Source organism: Molothrus aeneus, chromosome 2, assembly GCF_037042795.1.
Source record: "Molothrus aeneus isolate 106 chromosome 2, BPBGC_Maene_1.0, whole genome shotgun sequence".
In the NCBI taxonomy this organism is placed as follows: domain Eukaryota; kingdom Metazoa; phylum Chordata; class Aves; order Passeriformes; family Icteridae; genus Molothrus; species Molothrus aeneus.
Window position 1 is genome coordinate 103532428 of NC_089647.1, and position 18725 is coordinate 103551152.

Sequence of the window (18725 nt, forward strand, 5' to 3'; positions counted from 1 at the left end):
GGGCCACATACATGCCTTGGGGACTGAAGCACATGGAAGGACAAGCTGAGATGAGGATCTGTTCAGACTGGCGAGGACCAGACAAAGGGGAAACCTAATTCCTATCCACAAATTCTTAATGGGCATTTACATATTTGGAAGAGCCACATCCTTCTCAGAGGTCAACATCTAAAGGACAGGGAGAAAAGGACAGAGGAGCATGGCAGATTTCTCTTAGATCAAAGGGCAAAAAATTATAAATGTATCACACCACTGATCACTGGAGCAGGTTTTCCTGACAACTTTCTAAATGTCCACCCCAGGAAATATTCAGCACATGATTATATAAGGCCTGAACCACCCAATCTAATTTTGAAACTGTCTCTGCTTTGAACAGGGGTTTGGGTGAAATAATCAGAGGTGGCACCCACCCTCAATTGTTATTAAATTCTACACATGGAAATTAAATGGCATTTCCTCTTCATTCTAGAAGGCTATTTTTACCAACATGACTTAATTAAAGAGATGATTGGTGACAGCCAACATGGCTTCTCTAATGGCAAAGTGTGCCTGACAAATTTGGTGGCCTTTTATAACAGGGTTACAACAGCGAGGAAGAGTGACTGATGTCATTTGTGACTTGTGCAAAGTGCTTGACACTGTCCTGCAGGATATGCTTGTCTCTGAGCTGCAGAGACATGGACTTGATGGATGGAGCACTTGGCAGATAAGGAATTGGCTGGATGGTCACACTCAGAGCTGCAGACATCACTGTCTCCTTATTGCAAAAGTTTCACACCTTCTTGATATTTTCTCATGGGCAGCTCCTCACAGCACTGACTCTTTCTTCTTCACAAAGCAGCCACTGACTCCAGTTCCCTTCTCAGCCAGCCACCCCACTCTTTTATAGCTCTCTTCTTCTCATTGGTTACAGATGTGGCCTGTTAAAGTCAGGCCTGTTCCTAATCTTTGATAATTGGCCCAGCTGCAATAATTGACCCCTCCTTAGGGGTAAGATTACTTTCTACACTATCTTTATTTTCTTATATTCTGTCACCTTATAAGTGGTGCTCCTCAGGGGTCAGTGCTGGGACTGGCACTGACACCTCTGCCAGCAGCAAGGACCCTGGGATTGGGGGCACCCTCAGCAAGTCTGCCAACAATCCCCAGCTGTGGTGCTCAAGGTGCTGCAGGGAAGGGATGTCATCCAGAGGCATTTACAGGCTTTAAAGATGGGCCCCTGTGAACCTCAGGAAGTTCAGCAAGGCCAAGTGCAAGGTCCTGCACCTGGGTCAGGACAATCCCAAGCACAAACACAGGCAGGGCAGAGAATGGATTGAGAACAGCCCTGGGGAGGAGGATTTAGGGATGCTGATTGATGAAAAGCTCACCATGACCCAGCAATGTGCCCTTGCAGCCCAGAAACCAACCACATCCTGCTTCCAAAGTAGTGTGGGCAGCAGGTCTGCTTTGCTCCTGGAAGCAAACCACGAGTGCTGTGTCCAGCTCTGGGGCCTGGGACATAAGAAGGATGAGGACTTGTTGGAGCAAGTCCAGAGGAGGCCAAGGGATCATCAGAGAGTTGGAGCACCTCTTCTACAGAGACAGGCTGAGAGAGTTGGGGTTGTTCAGCCTGGAAAAGAGCAGCTTTGGGAAAACTTCTAGCAGCTCTCCAGTGCCTGAAGAGAGCTGGAGAGGGACTCTTCAGAACGGCCTCTAGTGACAGACAAGGGGGAATGGCTTCAAATTGGAAGAGGGCAGGTTTAGATTTGACATCAGGAAGAAATTCTTTGCTGTAGGGTGGTGAGGCCCTGGAACAGGTTGTCCAGAGAAGCTGTTGATGCCCCATCCCTGGAAGTGTTCAAGACCAGGATGGATGGGGCTCTGAGAAACCTGATCTAGTGGAAGCTGCTCCTGCAGGGGGTTGGAACTAGATTATCTTTAAGATCCCTTCCATCCCAAACTATTCTGTGATTCTATAATACTAAATGTGATGGAAAATGTAGCAAAGGAAGCTAGAAGAGACTGGGAAATATTTCAAAGAATGGGTCAAATTTATATATTACCAGTTAAACATGATAAGGGCACCAAGTCTGTGCAATCCTGCATATGCTGTGCTGGAGATATGGACTCAATATATCAAGATTCAATTATGAAGATATTTCTTAAATGTCTTACTCAAAAAATGCCTAGCAAGACCTTTAAAAGGTAATTCTTTCTTTGAAAAATCCATTTTGTTTTGATTACTACCCTGGATATTTCATAGTAGGGGAAATCACATCCACAAACCACACCCATTTCAAAATAATAATCTACTCTGTAATTTGCCTGTACAGGAACTTTTAAGTTATGACATTTTATTAAAATTTACAAAGAATAATCTGACTAACGATGCCTCATCTCAGAGTTTACTCAATCCTGAACAAATGAACTAAAAATAAGCTCCTCACAGAGAAGGCTGTGTTTTTCCAGTTTCTTGTTTTAACTTGTAAAAAGTAATTATTGTCTAGGTAAGCTTTTTTTTTTTAATGTCCTGAAAGAGGAAAACAATCTAAAGCAACACACACATGCACAAGGGAAGAGTTGTCTTGCTAAATCCTTTGTTTCTATGAGCTCAGGAGATCTCATCACAGGGCTTGCCTTCAGTATAACTGTTAAACCTGAGTTATTTAATTCAAGCCAATCCACTGATGACTGTCATTCCTCACACAAAGCCCTTTGCTGAATTACCAGTTAAGAAGTTTTTACCTCCAACCACTGTATATGCCCACAGTGTAAATAGTGAGCCTAAGTGAGACAGCTCGAGCAGTAATGTGAGTTAGCCAGAAAAGGACTCTGTGGCACAGGCACATCATTTTAGAAAAAGGTGCCAAAGTCTTCTAGCACACTCAAAACCAGGTCAGAAGCAAAAGATGTGTTTAGATCAATGACTCAGAAGACAGACTTCCTCTGTGCCACGGTATCCTCTCATAATCAGAAACAGGCACATATTCAAGACAGTCTTTCTGCTTTCTGGCTCAACACAACCACTCCATAACAAATCTGGGTGGCCAGAGGAGGTCACACATCAGAGCTCTATTCCACAGCAGAAGAGGAAATATTTTACATTCTTGTGTTTCTGACTGTTTCAAGTGAAAGGTGACTGGTAAGAAATCTCCATAATACATTTATTATCAAATGTTCAATAAATAGAGATTCCTTGGGATAAAAAAAAGAAAAAAAGAAATAATTTGAAACTAAAAATAACTCTGGCACTAAGGAGACTGTACGGTTTCAGTACATGAGTGATTCAAAACCACCTCAACTTAGCTCACACAGCATCTAACAGAGATACACTGAGACCTAAACTTAAACAACAAACTTGGCAAAAAACCCACCATGATTACTCTGAAAAGTTTCCTTCCATACAAAGAAAAAGCCCCCAAAGCAAACCAGCTAAATGTCAAACCCCCAAACATGAGGTGCCTCCTTCCCTTGCATTACAGTTGAACCAGGTGCAGAAGTTTCTGTTGCTACCTCAGAAGTCTTGCAGATGGTCAGACCCTGTTCACTAATCTTAGAAATTACAACTTCAAAAGCATGATGTAAGATAGGTCTGTATCTTTTGTGCTTATGGAAACTCTTGAAAGGGAAAGTCTGGCCACTAGAAAAAAAAACCAAAAAACAAAAACCAACACAGCTGCAAGCTGCAAAACAAAAACAAAGGCTCACCTGGGCTCACAGATTAATAATTTACCTTCTGTCCTCTTTGGTTTGCAATGTATTGCTTGGAATAAAGAGAACATCACTGCCTTACCTTATTCATTCTCCCCCAGTAAATCAGTAACTTCTTCTTTTACTTAAGTTGACCTTGAACTTAATTATCACAAAAATATGAAGTACATTCAAAAATGTTGCTCTAAGCTGCCCTTAGAGAGATTAACTTTTTGCAGAGTACATTCTTTCTGTCCATCCACTTCTAGCACATCTAAATTCCCCACTGCCCAGACTAAGAATCCACTCCAAAAGAAGTCTGTTTGTATTTCTTACAAGTTTCATATTGTTTTTATTCCTACTACCAAACAATAAAAGGAGGGCATGTGACAGGAAACAGCATTTTCTGCCAGAAGTATAAGTTTACCTTTTAATTGAGATGACCAAACTTTTGCCTGCCTATTCAGAACCCACCAAAGCCAAGCCTAACAAGCATTTTTTGTAGAAGAAGCTTCCTCAGCTGCTTATGTTATGTTTTAAAAGATGACCAAAATACACGTGACTTCAAAACTCTCTTAAAACACAATTTAAGGTTTGTTATGATCAAACTCTGTGATACTGATGGTGAGGCTCCCCAGTCAAAACACTGACACCGCAATTTTCAACAGAGCTTTCAAGTGAGGAAGGTTCTGGTCCACAATTTCCTTGACACTTGTTTTAAGCAAGTACAGGAAATCAGCCAAAGCTGAGCCCTCTTTGCACCTGGAGACATTTTGTAACCAGCCAGTGCTTAATAAAATACCCAGAGACTGCCATAGAGATACATTTTAAATATATGTATATATAAATATAAAATACATGTATATAGTTTACATGTGTAATAAAAACATATGGGTTTAAAAACTGTATGTATCATGTATTGCTAAGTCACTGGTGGTGTCCATCAGCACACCAGACAGGAATGCAAACCAAGTAATATGTCATAAAAGTTTCTCAGTCTCTGAAGCTGAGAGGGAAATTAGTTTTCTGTGAGATTACATTACTAGTTGGGCCAAGTGGGAAAGAGCAAACACAAGAAGAAAGGAACAAGGGCTGAAAGAAGGGTGTACTTAGAGCTGTAGTGCTCTTCTGCTTTTACACAATTTGGCCTCTTCACTAAAACAAGGGGTGCCCAATTCAGTGCTGCTGGAAGAGAGAGAATCCAAATTTGTTAAAAATACAGCAAAAGTCTTTGAATGGTATAGAGACAAGATAAAGTGAGAACTAAGAAAAGAAAATTATTTTTCTATGTGCTTCAGTTTTAGCAGAGAGATTTTATCCTGACATCCTGAAGAGCTCCATCATTCAACAGCATATTAAAAACATTTATCTGCCTGACTTGCTCTGTGGAGGGGCTGCAGCCACAATGTTTTGAAATGGAGGCACAGAAGGTCCCAGAATTCATCTTTCTTGGCAGAACTCAGAATTCAGTTGATATGACCTCAATTTGGCACAGGATTTTGTTTCATAAAACCTTCAGAAAATTAACATACCACATTTATTTTAATGACATATTGCTGCACAAACATGAAGTTATGCACAGCTGTGGTACCTATGACTATCAAACAAATTATGAGCAACATAATAAATTAACAGAAGCCAAGAAGAGCCACCCATATACTGCTTGACTATTTGCAAGAATCCTTTGTGTAGCAACAGGAAAATGCTGGAGTAAATGTCACAAAAACAAAAATAACATCTTTTGCTCTGGCATAGTTTCATTAAATGGGTTACATCTGCTGCAACAACAACTCAAGAGTCACATTTAAACCTGTCTTCACTAGTTCAGGAATCTAGCTGCCTAGAGTGACAGTAAGAAATACATATACAAAAGCAACCAAATTCTTCCACAAGGTTGTCAAATTAAAACAGAAGACACAGAATCTATCCTACAATGCTTTGCCAATTTTTTGTATATGATAGTTAAAAGCATTTTCTTCCATGATGCTTCTGTACGAGTAAAAGCCTCCAATAAAAAAATGGAATTTAAACAGAAATTCTTCTGCTTGAAAAATTGATACTGATTTGGTGGTGCTAATAATCTGTATGATTATTTCCATCTGGAACAAACCTAAACCAAACCCATCTCTACCCACCCAGATTCTCAACTGTGTGTTTTGTATGGTTTCCCTGGCCAAAGGAAGCTTCAGGGCAAACTTCTTCCATTAGAATCACTTCTCAGTCCCCATTCTAGACAAGAGCATGTGACTTCTTACAGCTGCTGCTCAGCCTCTCTGCAGAGCAGGGAGACAGGAGCCTCTCCTGAGGAACTCTGAGGACACAGCCCCAGTAGGGCTGTTTGCCTCAGTGGTAATGGGAAATGCAAGCAGTTTCATCAAGTGACCAAGTACTTCTTCTTCATTTGAGTCACAGGGGTTTTGGACCTTGTCTAATCCATCACAGCAGCAGCAGCTCACACAGACAGCACCTGAACAATGAGATGAACTTTTGCAGAACACCCATCCATGAGCACTTTGCTCCTTTGTGCAAGTAACATGTTTTGGCAACTAAAGGGTGTGATTTAAAGATTTTGCAAGGAGGAAGAGAAGGAAGTGTGTTTACTTAGTGGTCTCTGAAATGCTGCAGGCTGTTTGTTTTTCTGCTGAGGTAGCAAGTGCTTGAATAAGCCTTATAGCAAAATGAAAGTGCCAAAAGTTTTTGCTTTCCAATAACAACCACGTGTTCCCTTTTGAAAGCCTGGGACACAATAAAAGAAAAACTTCAGCTTTTTCTACTAATGCTGTCAGTTTGTCTTTCTGAAATATTTTAACATTGCCTCTTTTTTGAGGTTTTTTTTGAGAGCCTAGGTTTTAGGAAAGCTACAGGACAATTAACAAACCTTTGTTTATTCAAGTTCATTTACTGAAGTGCCTTGGGCCAATACAGGGTAAGTATCCACTGATGAAAGTCTTCACTCTCAGAAGACTCAGCAACTGCCAGGACCTGTGAACATTTCCCCAGCCCAGCTTGTTTTCAGTCCTACACCCAGCCTCAGCAAGGGAACTTGGTCCCATCCCCGTGGTCTATCCAAGTGCAATTTTGTCTCCAAAACACCTCTCTCCCAGTCACACTGAGTTTAGAAGTGAATTTAAAACAACAGAAGCTTTATATAACACACATTAACTTTTCTTTCTTTAAGCAGCAGCTAAAAAAAAATACACCTTAAAACCTTACAGGCTTTCTTAGGCATACATTTAATAAACTTGTTCAGTTCTCCAGTCTCTCACACTATGCTTCACTAAGCCATGTACATATATTTCCTAGAATTCTGTTTGCTTATCTGTATCAGATTATACTAAAGGAAGCTTCCAAACAGGATTTCCAAAAGTTTAGCTTGAAGTAAGCCTAATGTTTTTCTATAGCTTAGAAAGAGAGAATGAAAAATTTCTCTTCAGAAATAAAGGCCAAGTCACAGTGGAACAAAACCACTGTTGTTCCTAATTTCTTTTCTGAAAAGACAGTGGTAAGTTCAGAAATCAAGTTCCTCAAACTTCTTACCTTATCACCTTTTTCCCCTGATTTCTTCTTCTTAGGAGTATCCTTCCAAAGAGCTTCTACAGCAATATATCCTTGAAGACTCCAGTCATACAGCTGTGTGCCAGCAACCTTTGAAACAAAAGTTTTTAGAAAGCATGAACTTAATAATCTGGGGAATATTGCCTTGCTTCTTATTTAAGTGGAAAAAGTCTCATAACACAAGATGTTTAACTCCTCCCACCCAAGCTCACAATGTACAGAATTAATAAACATCTTGGAAAATAATGTCCCATGAGGAATAAGAAAAAATAATGTGCTAAAAACCTGTCTGAGGACTACCTGAATGTGCATCTGTACAAACAGGAGTGGAATGATTCGGTGTGGAAACAATCCCTGTTTTCTTAGTATTTGACATTCAACATAATTAACATATGCAAAGTATTTCTTATTTTGACCATACCCATTTCAAAGACCCTACTGAGGGTTGTCAGTAATTGCTTGCAATTTTAGATTTTCTTCTTATTTGTTTTTCAGAACTTGCTGATAGATGAATGTTATGAATAACCAGCTGTCAACTCCCAAAACAGTACACAGCTAGGAAAGACTGTGTTTGCTATATTACACCAACAAGTATTTTATGACAGGGAAAGGCCCAAAGTCTAATAAAACAGTATCCCTTGCCCCTTTTGTGACATGGAATTGTAACATTTATAGTACCCTTTAAAAGTAAAGAGTGTTAGCTTTTTATAGCCAGGCTCAGGTCTATACTGACTCTCATATCAATATCTGTTTCTGTAAGAGGAATAGCAAAAAGGACAATTTGTCCAACTAAACTGCTATTAAACTAAAAAAAGCTTATGAAATCAAGAACTAAGAAGGTATTTCCCTATCTCCTACAGCAGGCAAAGCCACAAAAAGCAAACTGAGAACAGGGCAAGTGTAAATATTTCTAAAACAATTTTCTGATATTTCTGAAAAAGTTTCTGAACTACATTTTTCAGTTTCTTCCAGTCTCCATCAATTCACTGTTCAGAGACTTCCTGAGCCAGAGGTGATTTTTATGCGTGTAAAGAGGCCCAAGGAATTTCCCTTCTCTGAACTTTTTGCATGGAGTTCAAGGGGAAGTGCAGATTTTTAGCATCCCTGTGCCAAGTGGTTCCACTGCTGGGTACACGTGGTGTGAGGAGCCACTTCCCCTTGTTTGTCTGATCTGTTATCAGCAAGGCTGGTTACAGCAGTCACTACACAATGGCACAAGGATGTGCTTCTGGGCAGACACCATGTGCTTGCTACCTTACAAAGGAGGCTATTGAATAACTAGAATTAAAAGAAAACAAACCCAAATCAGCAACTACACTTTCAAATCACAACTAAATCCAAAATGTAGGCTGTCTTAAATACAAAGTATCCTTTTTGTCACCATATCTGACCAATGATTTTGGTTTAAACAAGTCCATTGGATGCACTCAGTTTTCTCTACAGCTGAAAGTGATAAGAGTCATCAGAAAAAAGCACATCAAGTGAACCAGTTAAATCTCCAAAACTGCTCAATTTAAGTATTTCAGGTACAGAGAGCTATTTTATTTTTCAGTATCATAAGTGTTCATTCTCCAGCATCTAGCACTTCAACAAACTAGCTGGCTCATCTGGAAAGATGGTAGTCCCTAGTGCAAACAGTACAAACCTACCACTGAAAAAATCTGAAAAATAATCACAATAAACAAAGTGCTGGTTTTGTCTGCAATATCACTGAAGACACAGCTACCAACATAAAATGAGAAAAAACAACTGTCCTTAAGCTATATTTTTGTTTCTGCTTAAAAATACTCCATTGAAATATTTAAAACCACACAAAATGCCCAACAGTACAAACTTTAAAATATTCTTATAGTCATATAATGAGTCATATGACCAAGTGATTTATGAATTGCATTAGATGAGAAACTGGTCATTCATGTTGCTGGATTAAGTAGCTACATCACAAGGTACAGCAACCCAGACAGTTTAGTCTGCCAAAACCAACCAATGTTTCACCATGGCAAAAACCTTCCAAGAGCCAGGACCCACAAACACTTCCACAGCTGAAAAATGCAGTTCCAGGCAGACTGGAAGTGCAAGCTGCAACGTCAACATGCTAAAATACCATTGCTGCTGAATGCAGCACCGTAAGTGGGTTTGTATGCTAAAGTTTGAACAAACAAGTTCAAAAGTCAGATTGAGTGGCTCTCAACAGGGATTCTGAAAGTTTGAGGTGGCCATGGGCCACCAACACCCACACTGGGCACTCCGGGGGTGGCACCAGTGCTCTCCAAGGCCTAAGGTGGCACACAGCACCCTGAGCATGCATTACTGACCACACTGGATGTCACACAGAATCACACATGCAGAGCCTGGATTAGCAGTTCTTCATCTATATACTGAAACTACAAACTGAGAATGCACTGGTTTTCCTACACTTACAAAGTGCCATTTCAGGAACATTCAGCAGCAACCATGGATGAAGTGACCCCAGCTCACAGCTCCTGGAGCTGTGTCCTGCTCTCAGCTGTGCCAGCACAGCTGTTCATGCCTTATAGATGAACCCAGCAAGGGACAAGGTACAGGTTCAAAAGACACAGAAATAATGTGGTTTGCTGTCAAAAAACAAAGCTATACTGGGAAGCTTTTCTTTCTTTCAAGAAGAATGAAAGCATAACACACAATACTTTAGTAAATTTGAAAGGTTCTAATAACAAAGGACAAAGTTTAATTCCAATTATAGAGTTATTTAAATAACTGCATAATGGAAAGTTCTTTCCAGCTGGAATATAAGCCACAGTAAATACAAAGTATTTTGAGTATATTATGATTAGCTGGAAAGCAATACCATTTCAAAACAGGAAGGAAGGTTCCACCAGAATAAAATAAGCTTTAGTATTAAATTCAGTTCCCTACCACATATACAGTCTGACCTTTTGTTCAAAGTTATTAAAAGTATAGTAATACCAGGAGTGAGGAAATAAATCCCTTACAAATTTGTGATCTATTATTTATTAGATTATTTCCTAAAGCAGAGGAAAAATAATAGTCTATTAATTTCTTCCATCTTCAGTTAGATGATTAGTGTCTGAAAACTCCCTGCTACCAATGATGAACTCTGTTGTTGCTACAACTTCAATTAGGAATTCATACATCTTAATTAAAGAAAAATTTTTACCTTAGATGAATTAAGTGTTGAACCTCAATTACAAATACATTTTGCTGTGTTTATTTCCAACTCTCCACTAGAAAGTCTTAAATAAAAGCGGGACAGAAACAAAACCCCCACAAATTAAAAAAACCAAAAACAACACAATACCCAGTGAAGGGAATTATACAAGTGTAAAAGAAAAAGCAGTGATGAAGTACTGCTTGGAAGAAAAATAAAAAGAACATAACATAAAAAATAATTTAAATTTATGTTAAAGAATATTTTCTATATTGTTTCATTAACTTGGCAAGTGAGCTTTGTACTGCAGGCATTCCTTTCTAGGTTTACAGACATTTTTTGAAAAGCGTATGAAACATTTAAAAATAATTAATAGAGAGGAAAGTGTTTCCAATTTCAGATTAAAGCCTAAAAATTATGGATGGTAAGATATGATATGCTTAAAACTTTGCTTTTTTAAGAAAAGAAAGCAGAAGATAGATTAGAGGAACCAAAACAGTATCTAGGATATTACTCTCCCCATAGAAGTTTCCAAATTCAGGTCTACTGTCCTGACCAAGTCAACAAAGCTAAACCCATTCCAATCTCCTATCAGATTTTTCATTACAGTCCAACTAAGAACTGTGAATTAATCAAAGAGCAACCATGCACTTCAAAGTTCTCATAAAATAAACTAAGTATTGTGAAGCTGTTAGCACCAAATCCATAGTTAAGCCTGAACTGAGCTTCTTTAAAAACAGTAACATCAGTTTGAACAGCGTTCAATCACTTCCCACTTCACTGTTCAGAAGGCAAGCAGAATTTTAATACACAGTTTCCAACAGAAATGTCTAAGCTTCTTAAATTTTGATAGGTCTTTTTCCTGCCACTTGCATAATTTTCACTCTTTGAGAATAAGCCAAGAGAATTATCTGTATTTAGAGCATCTGAATCCTGGAAGCAGTAAAAAAAGATTCCATCAAAGATCAGAGTACCACCATGCTGGTGGAGCTCAAACTCAGCAGTTTTGATCTCCCTAAGTCAATGACCTTTCAGCTTTTAAAGAACATGCTATGTTCTTGAGAATATCATATACCATTCTGACATCTCAGGGTTATTCACAAGTGGCCAGTAACTAGATAGCAAATTTACCAAAGGCTGAAATATAAAGAATTTCTGAAGGATGCAAGTATGTGCACTGTGAGTGGTTAAAAGCTGGATATGAAACACAATGTGGTGGAGAACTGAGGAATGTGCCAGTACTAAGTGTGGACAGCAAGGCACGTGATCTAACATCAGTAAGGGCTGTGGAATTCTGTGGTCTCCTCAGTTCTTTCTCTCACAGGAAACTCATTTCAGCAACTGCAAGTTAACATGTTTCTTGTGTGCCTGAAACAACAAATCCATAAATAGGGAAGGCATCCAGTAAGTTAGCAGCAGAACTCTTACCCTCTTCCAGAATGTGCATGCTATCTTTCTTAAAGCCCCAACAAAAAAAAAGCAGAAAATGTCAATAACATTTCTCTCAAAATGTTATGATGACTTGTCTATAGAAACTCTTTTTCTTTCTTTCAAACACTGTTTTCATTTGCTCACAAGATACTTCACATTTCCTTGGTATTGTAAGTAAACACACAAACTGTACTCAGCATAATTATGTTAATTTAGTATTACATGAGGTTAGAGATTTTGAAAGGAAATAACATTCCTCTAACTGAAGACACTACTGCAGAGGTTAGAAAAAAAATTACTAAAAGGAACATGTCTGATTATCTTTCAGCCCAGACTGCATCTGCTTTGACAAAATAACAGTAATTTTGTTAATTGCCACTGACATGGCTTTTTAAACATGGATGACCAGTTAATCTGAAGCTAGGAGGCAACAATCAAAGTAAGAGACACTTCTGCAAAGAAAGGAATTATCACTGACCTTTGCAATAGCCACCGCTTGCTGAGGGTAATACATGGAGGTACCCATACCCATGAGAGCTGCAGGATACACCAACTTCTTTATTTTTGAGCCTGTTTTGTAACAACAAATCAAAACCCACAAACCATTGTTAGAGTATATGTTAGCCAAGTCAGCTGAATGCCCCTATTTTATTTATAAACAATTTTCTTAAATACATTTTAGTGTATTTTCTTTTCCATCCTACCAGTTCCTTAAGAAACATAATCACTCTGATCAGTAGGAGACTCCCTAATAGTTTACTAAACTTTGAAAGCTTCACTAAGATCATATCTTAGATTGGTTGTGCACATAAAATCCTTTGGACAGAAACTGCTGACCAGGTCTGGGACTAGGACTGGATATATCCAGTCTCCTCTGAGTAGAAGTCTATAAGGAAAGTCTCTAAATCCTGTGACCCAAGAGGAGGATCCCCCCCAGACAGGTCTGTCTGACCCTGTCCTCTATGCACAAACGGATCAAGTCACCATCAAATGCTTTCAAACCATTGCTTTATTTCAATAAACACATTGCTGCTGCTCTCTTACAAGTGAAGTGCATCACTCCATCTGCAACGTGAGTTAAAACTAATTATCTCTAATGGCATTTTAAACCAAGCTGGATGACTGCACAGTATTCACATGATTAAACTTTGAATACCATATTTTCTACTTAGTGAGCAGCTGTGCATATTCAAGTGTTATGATTAGATCTGGAGGATTTTATCTGTACCTTCCAAGAGGGCAATTTCTTCACAAAGACCAAGGGAAGGAAGAATATGAAGAAGAATATGAGGAAGAATATGAAGAATGCTACTTTCAGTAGCATCAAAATTAAGGGGCACTTCCTTCTATGGTTTGAATATGTATTTTTTTGGAAATAACAGTCATATTTTAAACTATTACCAGAAAAAAAGTTTTAAAATTATGGCTCTCATCCTAAAAGATTCACAAATTTAACATTTTTAGTATGAGGTATTTTCATTTTCATTAAACTTAGGATCCTCTAATCTTCCAATTCCAGTCCCAAGACTGCAGTCCGTCCTCTCCCCTCACTTTGCTACAGTCATAAATGATAGAAGCTGATCTCATTCATGATCACACTACTTGAGAAGCAGGAATACAAAGAAAAAGAACTTCAAACAGGGAAGTTACCTTGATTTCATTAGAAAAAATACACAAGAAAAAAAAGTGAAGTACTGCTTTCACCAGCTTCACTGGAAAATTAAATAGTTGGAGGTGCACTTCTAATTTCTACACAGCCAAGCACACACTTCCAGTGCAACACATTCAGGCCCCACAAAGATTTATTTTTGTCCAAACCATGTCCTCACTGGTATTTAAATTCTACAGTTTTAAAGTTCTGTTACCTACATTTCACTGCATTAAGAATATCTTAATGTAAGCACAAAATACTTCTTCATACTTAAGATTTCTTAGATTAATGCTTCTATTTATGAAGGCATGAGCATTTCTTCAGTAAGTGTGATGAAATTAACTGTATCATTTTTCTGTAGTGCAGGTATTTACAGCACACTCACAGTTCACCAATCTATTTGCTGAATCACCATCTGCAGCATCTCTGCACGTCAACACACAATACTTTGAAAAAACTTGAATATATCCCTAATTGGACACATACCATAGTTCAGGAACATCTGCATTTTACCATAATTCATTCCACAGTTGTTTTGTACAGTAACAGATGTGATGAAGAACTTCAATAATTAAAAATATTTTTAGGCTAAAAGATACCAAAACAGTCCTCTGCCATTTTTGTTATACTAAAATACTACTGGGAAAAATGGAAGACTAGATTTTAGTAACAAATACAGCAATGATAAAACAATAACTGTGGGTTATTAAACACCTTTTCCATGCAGTTTCTTTATAAGGAATAGTGGAGAAACATGCTTGTAACAGTTAATTCAGATCTCCTTGTCACAACTAAAAATTAGTACCCTAAAACCCACAAAAAATTACTTATCCAAAATTGTAACTTAACCAGTCCAAATGGTTCCCACTTACCTCTAGCAAGAAACAATCCAATAATTCCAGCAAAACTTATCACACCAAGCCTTGGATAAAATCCAGCAGGCGGTTTTTGGAGAAATTCATAGCCCTCTGAAAAGAAGCCAGAACAAAGTGCTTTAATGTAATGTGAAAGTGTTTTTGTGATAAGGAATCATCAATACACGCTGGCAATTGTTACAAAACACAAAGAGTTATCAAAACACATTTAACTATCATGCTCATTTTAGATATGCTGGCAAAAAATTCAAAGCCTTTGAGTTCTTCTCTAGTGACACATGAATGAAACTGAATATTGTATTGTATTCACCAATTTTCATAGGAGCTTTGCCTTTGCTCCTGGGCCATCTGTTTTGTTTTGCTCTTTGCATCTCAATCGTATCTTTTCCAAATTAGTGATAAAAACCTTGGCAAAATGGAATTTCACAGTTACACTTTAACAATAACTAGTTTCAGTAAAATACTGTACAAAAACCAAACCAGAGAACAATGGAAAGACACAGCAAAAACAAAGTGCACTCTAAGATGGGAGTCCGGTGGGGGAATGGAAAACTATAGAAAATCTTCCATGCTAACAAGTTCAGAAGACTGAAACTGCTAAGTTTAAAGAAAAGAGGTGCAGTATCTGAAATGAGCTCTACAAAGAATCCATGCTCAGTCCTGGTAAGCCCATGTGTGAAAGGATGCTCCCAAAAATAAAAACAAATTAAAATTATTTTGGATTAATTCAAAATTCTTAGGAGATCCATGGAAGCAAACCAAAACGAAAAGGCTAAACATTACAAACAAAAGACCTAATGCTTGCAACAAATAATAAACTCTACAGGAGGTTTCAGCTACTAAGCTGAGTCAAGCAAATACTGCTGGAGGCTGGGTCAAGCAAATACTGCTGGCTGGGAATAAATTGTGAGGGGTTTTCCCCTTCTCTTCCTTCATAATTAATTTTTAGTGACACTGATAAACATAAGTGCTGGTCTCAGATTTTAATTGCTTAGAAATTTAGTGTCATAAGTGACCCACAAAGGAAATTCAAACAGATACACAATGGAAATAAATTAGTCTTATATGCATTAGAGATTATACATACAATGATGCTTAATGGAATTCTCTGTAAACTGAAGATATAGTACAGTCCTGCATTTTAAATTGCTAGTTAAGAAAACTAAGCTGATTTACCTCTACCATGCTCAACAGCTTTTTCTAACTTGGGCACAGCTTTGGCATAAAGATCCTAAAAAAAAAAGAGAACAAGGGTAAATAGATACCAAGTAAGTAAAATATTAACTATAGACTGTAACCGAGCTGACAAAGAAAGGAGAAATAAAAACAACAAGAAAGAAAAAAGTGATGGGTCCCTAAAATAACTTTTATTCCCACTTCCACCCATCATTTATAGGGCTATGCTTGCTCAATGTTACATTTAGCATAACTTACAGATTTTTCTCAAAGGACTCTTTGGAGAGAGATAAAATACAGTACTTCAAAACACAGACATCAATCTCAGTATTTTATTGAGATCAGGCACCTGAAACTCAGAATTATCTTGGGTTTCTCAGTGTATACAGGTATTGCAAAAATACTCGAGGTGATGCAAAGAAAAGAAGAAAGGGGTATGTGACTCATTCTGCAAGGTGATAAATTCCACTTTCCAGGAGACTGTCTTACACTAACAACACTGCATTTGGAAGTGACTTGGAAAATTAGATGTTCATAGATGTCCAAAGCAAATCAAAGACACTGCATCAACCCCACAGACCAGTTCTACATTATTTTCAGACTGAGAATATTCAGGAAATAAAAGAAAGCACACTGCCTTTTATCCAAATAGAAAAAAAAATCTCAAAAAGAACCCTGCTAATTGTTATTTACACTAATAATGCTTCAGAGGAACAGTGTAAGGCTGTATACAAATTAGGGAACACATAATTAAACACATATGCCCAAAGCTAAAGCAGAGAATAGTCTTACAATTCTACCTGAACTGCACCTGTGCAGAAGTGAAAGCATTTGTTTAGGATATTGTATGGGGATATCTTTAGAACTTTCATCTCCTCACTGGCAAGAGTGATGTAGAAAAACCCACCCAGCATGAAAATGAAAAAGTGTTAGCATGTGACACACAACATAACTTTAAATGGATGTTAGTCTTATTAAAAGACAATTTAAGAAGAACTTGCTCTAAAGATCCCAAAGACAAAGTCTGATCTTCTGTCATAACTGAAATATAACTGGCTCATTTCTGCATCTGAGGTTTGAGCTGCATTTCCACTACAGTTAAGTAATTTTGGAAAAGTAAAATGGATATACAAACATAACCAATTTCATTCTGATTATCCTGGGTTATCTGTTTGATTTTAAAGACAACTGAGACACACCTAAATACTATTTTCTTCAACACAGCAGGGATGGGCAGGGGGTGTAAAATCAAAGCTACCTCTGACCAGAGTTAAGCAATATTACCCCAAACCCATAAAGTTTACATGCCCACTTCATAAAATGAGTCAGTAAACCACTGCCAGGAAATGGCTTCTTGTGTGTGAGCAGAAGAGCACATCTTATGTCAATGATCACCAGACAGACAAAAACAATAAAACTAACAGGATGACAACAGGTCAGCGAGACATCAGGCACGGTTAAAGGCCAACTTCCTCTCCAATTTCACTCTCAGTTAGGGATACCACAGGCAACCAAGCCAACCCATGTACTCAGGAGCCAGAGCTCTGACTATCCTGTGAAAACCCCTTCCCCTGCCAAACTGCAGCCAGGGCTCCTGCTGGGGGCACTTGAAACACCAGACTGAGGAACCCTGAAAAAATGTTTCAGTCCTGTTAAAGGCAGCACCACACAGAACTTCCAGGCAGAAAGGACACCCCAGTCTGAATCTGAACAGCTTGAACAGCTTTCAGTGGAGAGCTGGGCACACAGCTGGCAGCTCAAGCAGATTCACAACAGGCAGAGGGCAAAGCACAGAATCACCCACAGCTGCCCAGAGACAGCCACAGGGCAAGGATTCCCTCACTTCAAAATAAGCCTCAACATTTCCTGGGCAGGAAAGAGCAAGAAAGCTCTCCCGGGGCTTTGCAATCTAACACCAAGAATTTAGGCCTTGATCACAAAAATCTTGGTTTTCCTCTCCACTACAGAGCCTATTTTTGTATTTAATGACTATTTACTCTAAACATACTACCTAATAAAATATATATGAGAAAGTTTTGGGGCAAAGTCTGGGAATTAGGTTTACCAGTACTTAGTGGCCTGAGATTTTTCTCTCTTCCAGAGAGCTGAATTCCTTCCCTCAACATTCCAGTTCAGCAAATAGTGATTTATTTTTTGCTAAGTTGTGTTTTGTCACAGTTGCAGCGAGGGCAACTTGGTTTCGCTGCTCCAAAACATACAGCTTGATAATTTAAGGCCTCCTTGAGCATGAAAACTGCAAATACCACTCTCCTATCTTCCTCAGCCACAGAACCAGTGCCAAATCCAGACATCCCTAGATATATTTAAGCCTGAAGTTCACTTCAGAAAACAATTCTATGCTTTAGTTAATTTTAAGTCTTTTGGAAAGAGAACCCCTAAACCCAGGGTTTAGTTCAGCAAATTAGTATAAATCTCACACAGCTGGTTCTGTGTGAGAAGGGGGAAAGCATTATGACCTGAACTGTGGAAAATTTTATGCAATGCAGAAAACTTTCAGTGATGCCACATTTTTGAAAAATGCTGTTACAGCTATCAGCTTTTACTTTGCTGCTACCTGTTAATTCCAAGTCAGAAAAAACAAACCACAATCCCAGCTGGAACTTTACCCCTGAAGCATCAGCAGCTGCAATACAAACCATTGTACCTGACACCAGGCTGTATATGGCTCCAAAACATGCCGCAAACGGGAAACCCCCTCTTCCAATTCTGTTTTGGGATTCTCCACATATTTAGTCTCACGAGCTGGGGAGGAGTACAGTGACAGCTGTGAATATTAGCAAACAAGATGTTAAAAACAAAGGTGTAATTGTGTAAGTAGGTCTTCAGGGCATGAACAGTCTAAGCAGAGAACACCTAACACTGCGCTTACTACATAAACAATGCATAATAAAAATTCACACAGCTCTGAGACAACCATTATGAGCAAAGTTTAATTATACAGCACATAATTATGATGAAGATGACTTCTAACTGCTATACAATTCATTCATAGCTGCTATATGATCCAAGTCACAAGTTATAAATTAATATTAAACTAGTTTAATATGAACACACAACATACTTGTGAAAAATGTTTCCCACCTTAATCAGCACTTCTGGTTCCCAGTTAACATACTGAATGTACTAGAAATGACAATCAATCATTTTCTATATATGCACAAGGCATCATTAAAGAGCCTAAGCAGCTTCTAACAAA

At 38.3% G+C, this 18725-nt stretch overlaps 1 protein-coding gene across 1 annotated transcript in view; it reads right to left on the bottom strand.

Moving 5' to 3' along the window:
* The window catches only part of APOO (apolipoprotein O), a 28847-nt gene that overhangs the window by 4243 nt on the left and 5879 nt on the right, over positions 1–18725 (bottom strand). The window contains exons 3-7 of the mRNA XM_066545440.1: positions 18174–18293; positions 15509–15563; positions 14330–14425; positions 12285–12376; positions 7210–7317 (exon numbers count right to left, since the gene is read on the bottom strand). Of these exons, the coding sequence (XP_066401537.1) occupies positions 7210–7317; positions 12285–12376; positions 14330–14425; positions 15509–15563; positions 18174–18293 (471 nt within the window). The remainder of the gene's footprint in view (positions 1–7209; positions 7318–12284; positions 12377–14329; positions 14426–15508; positions 15564–18173; positions 18294–18725) is intronic.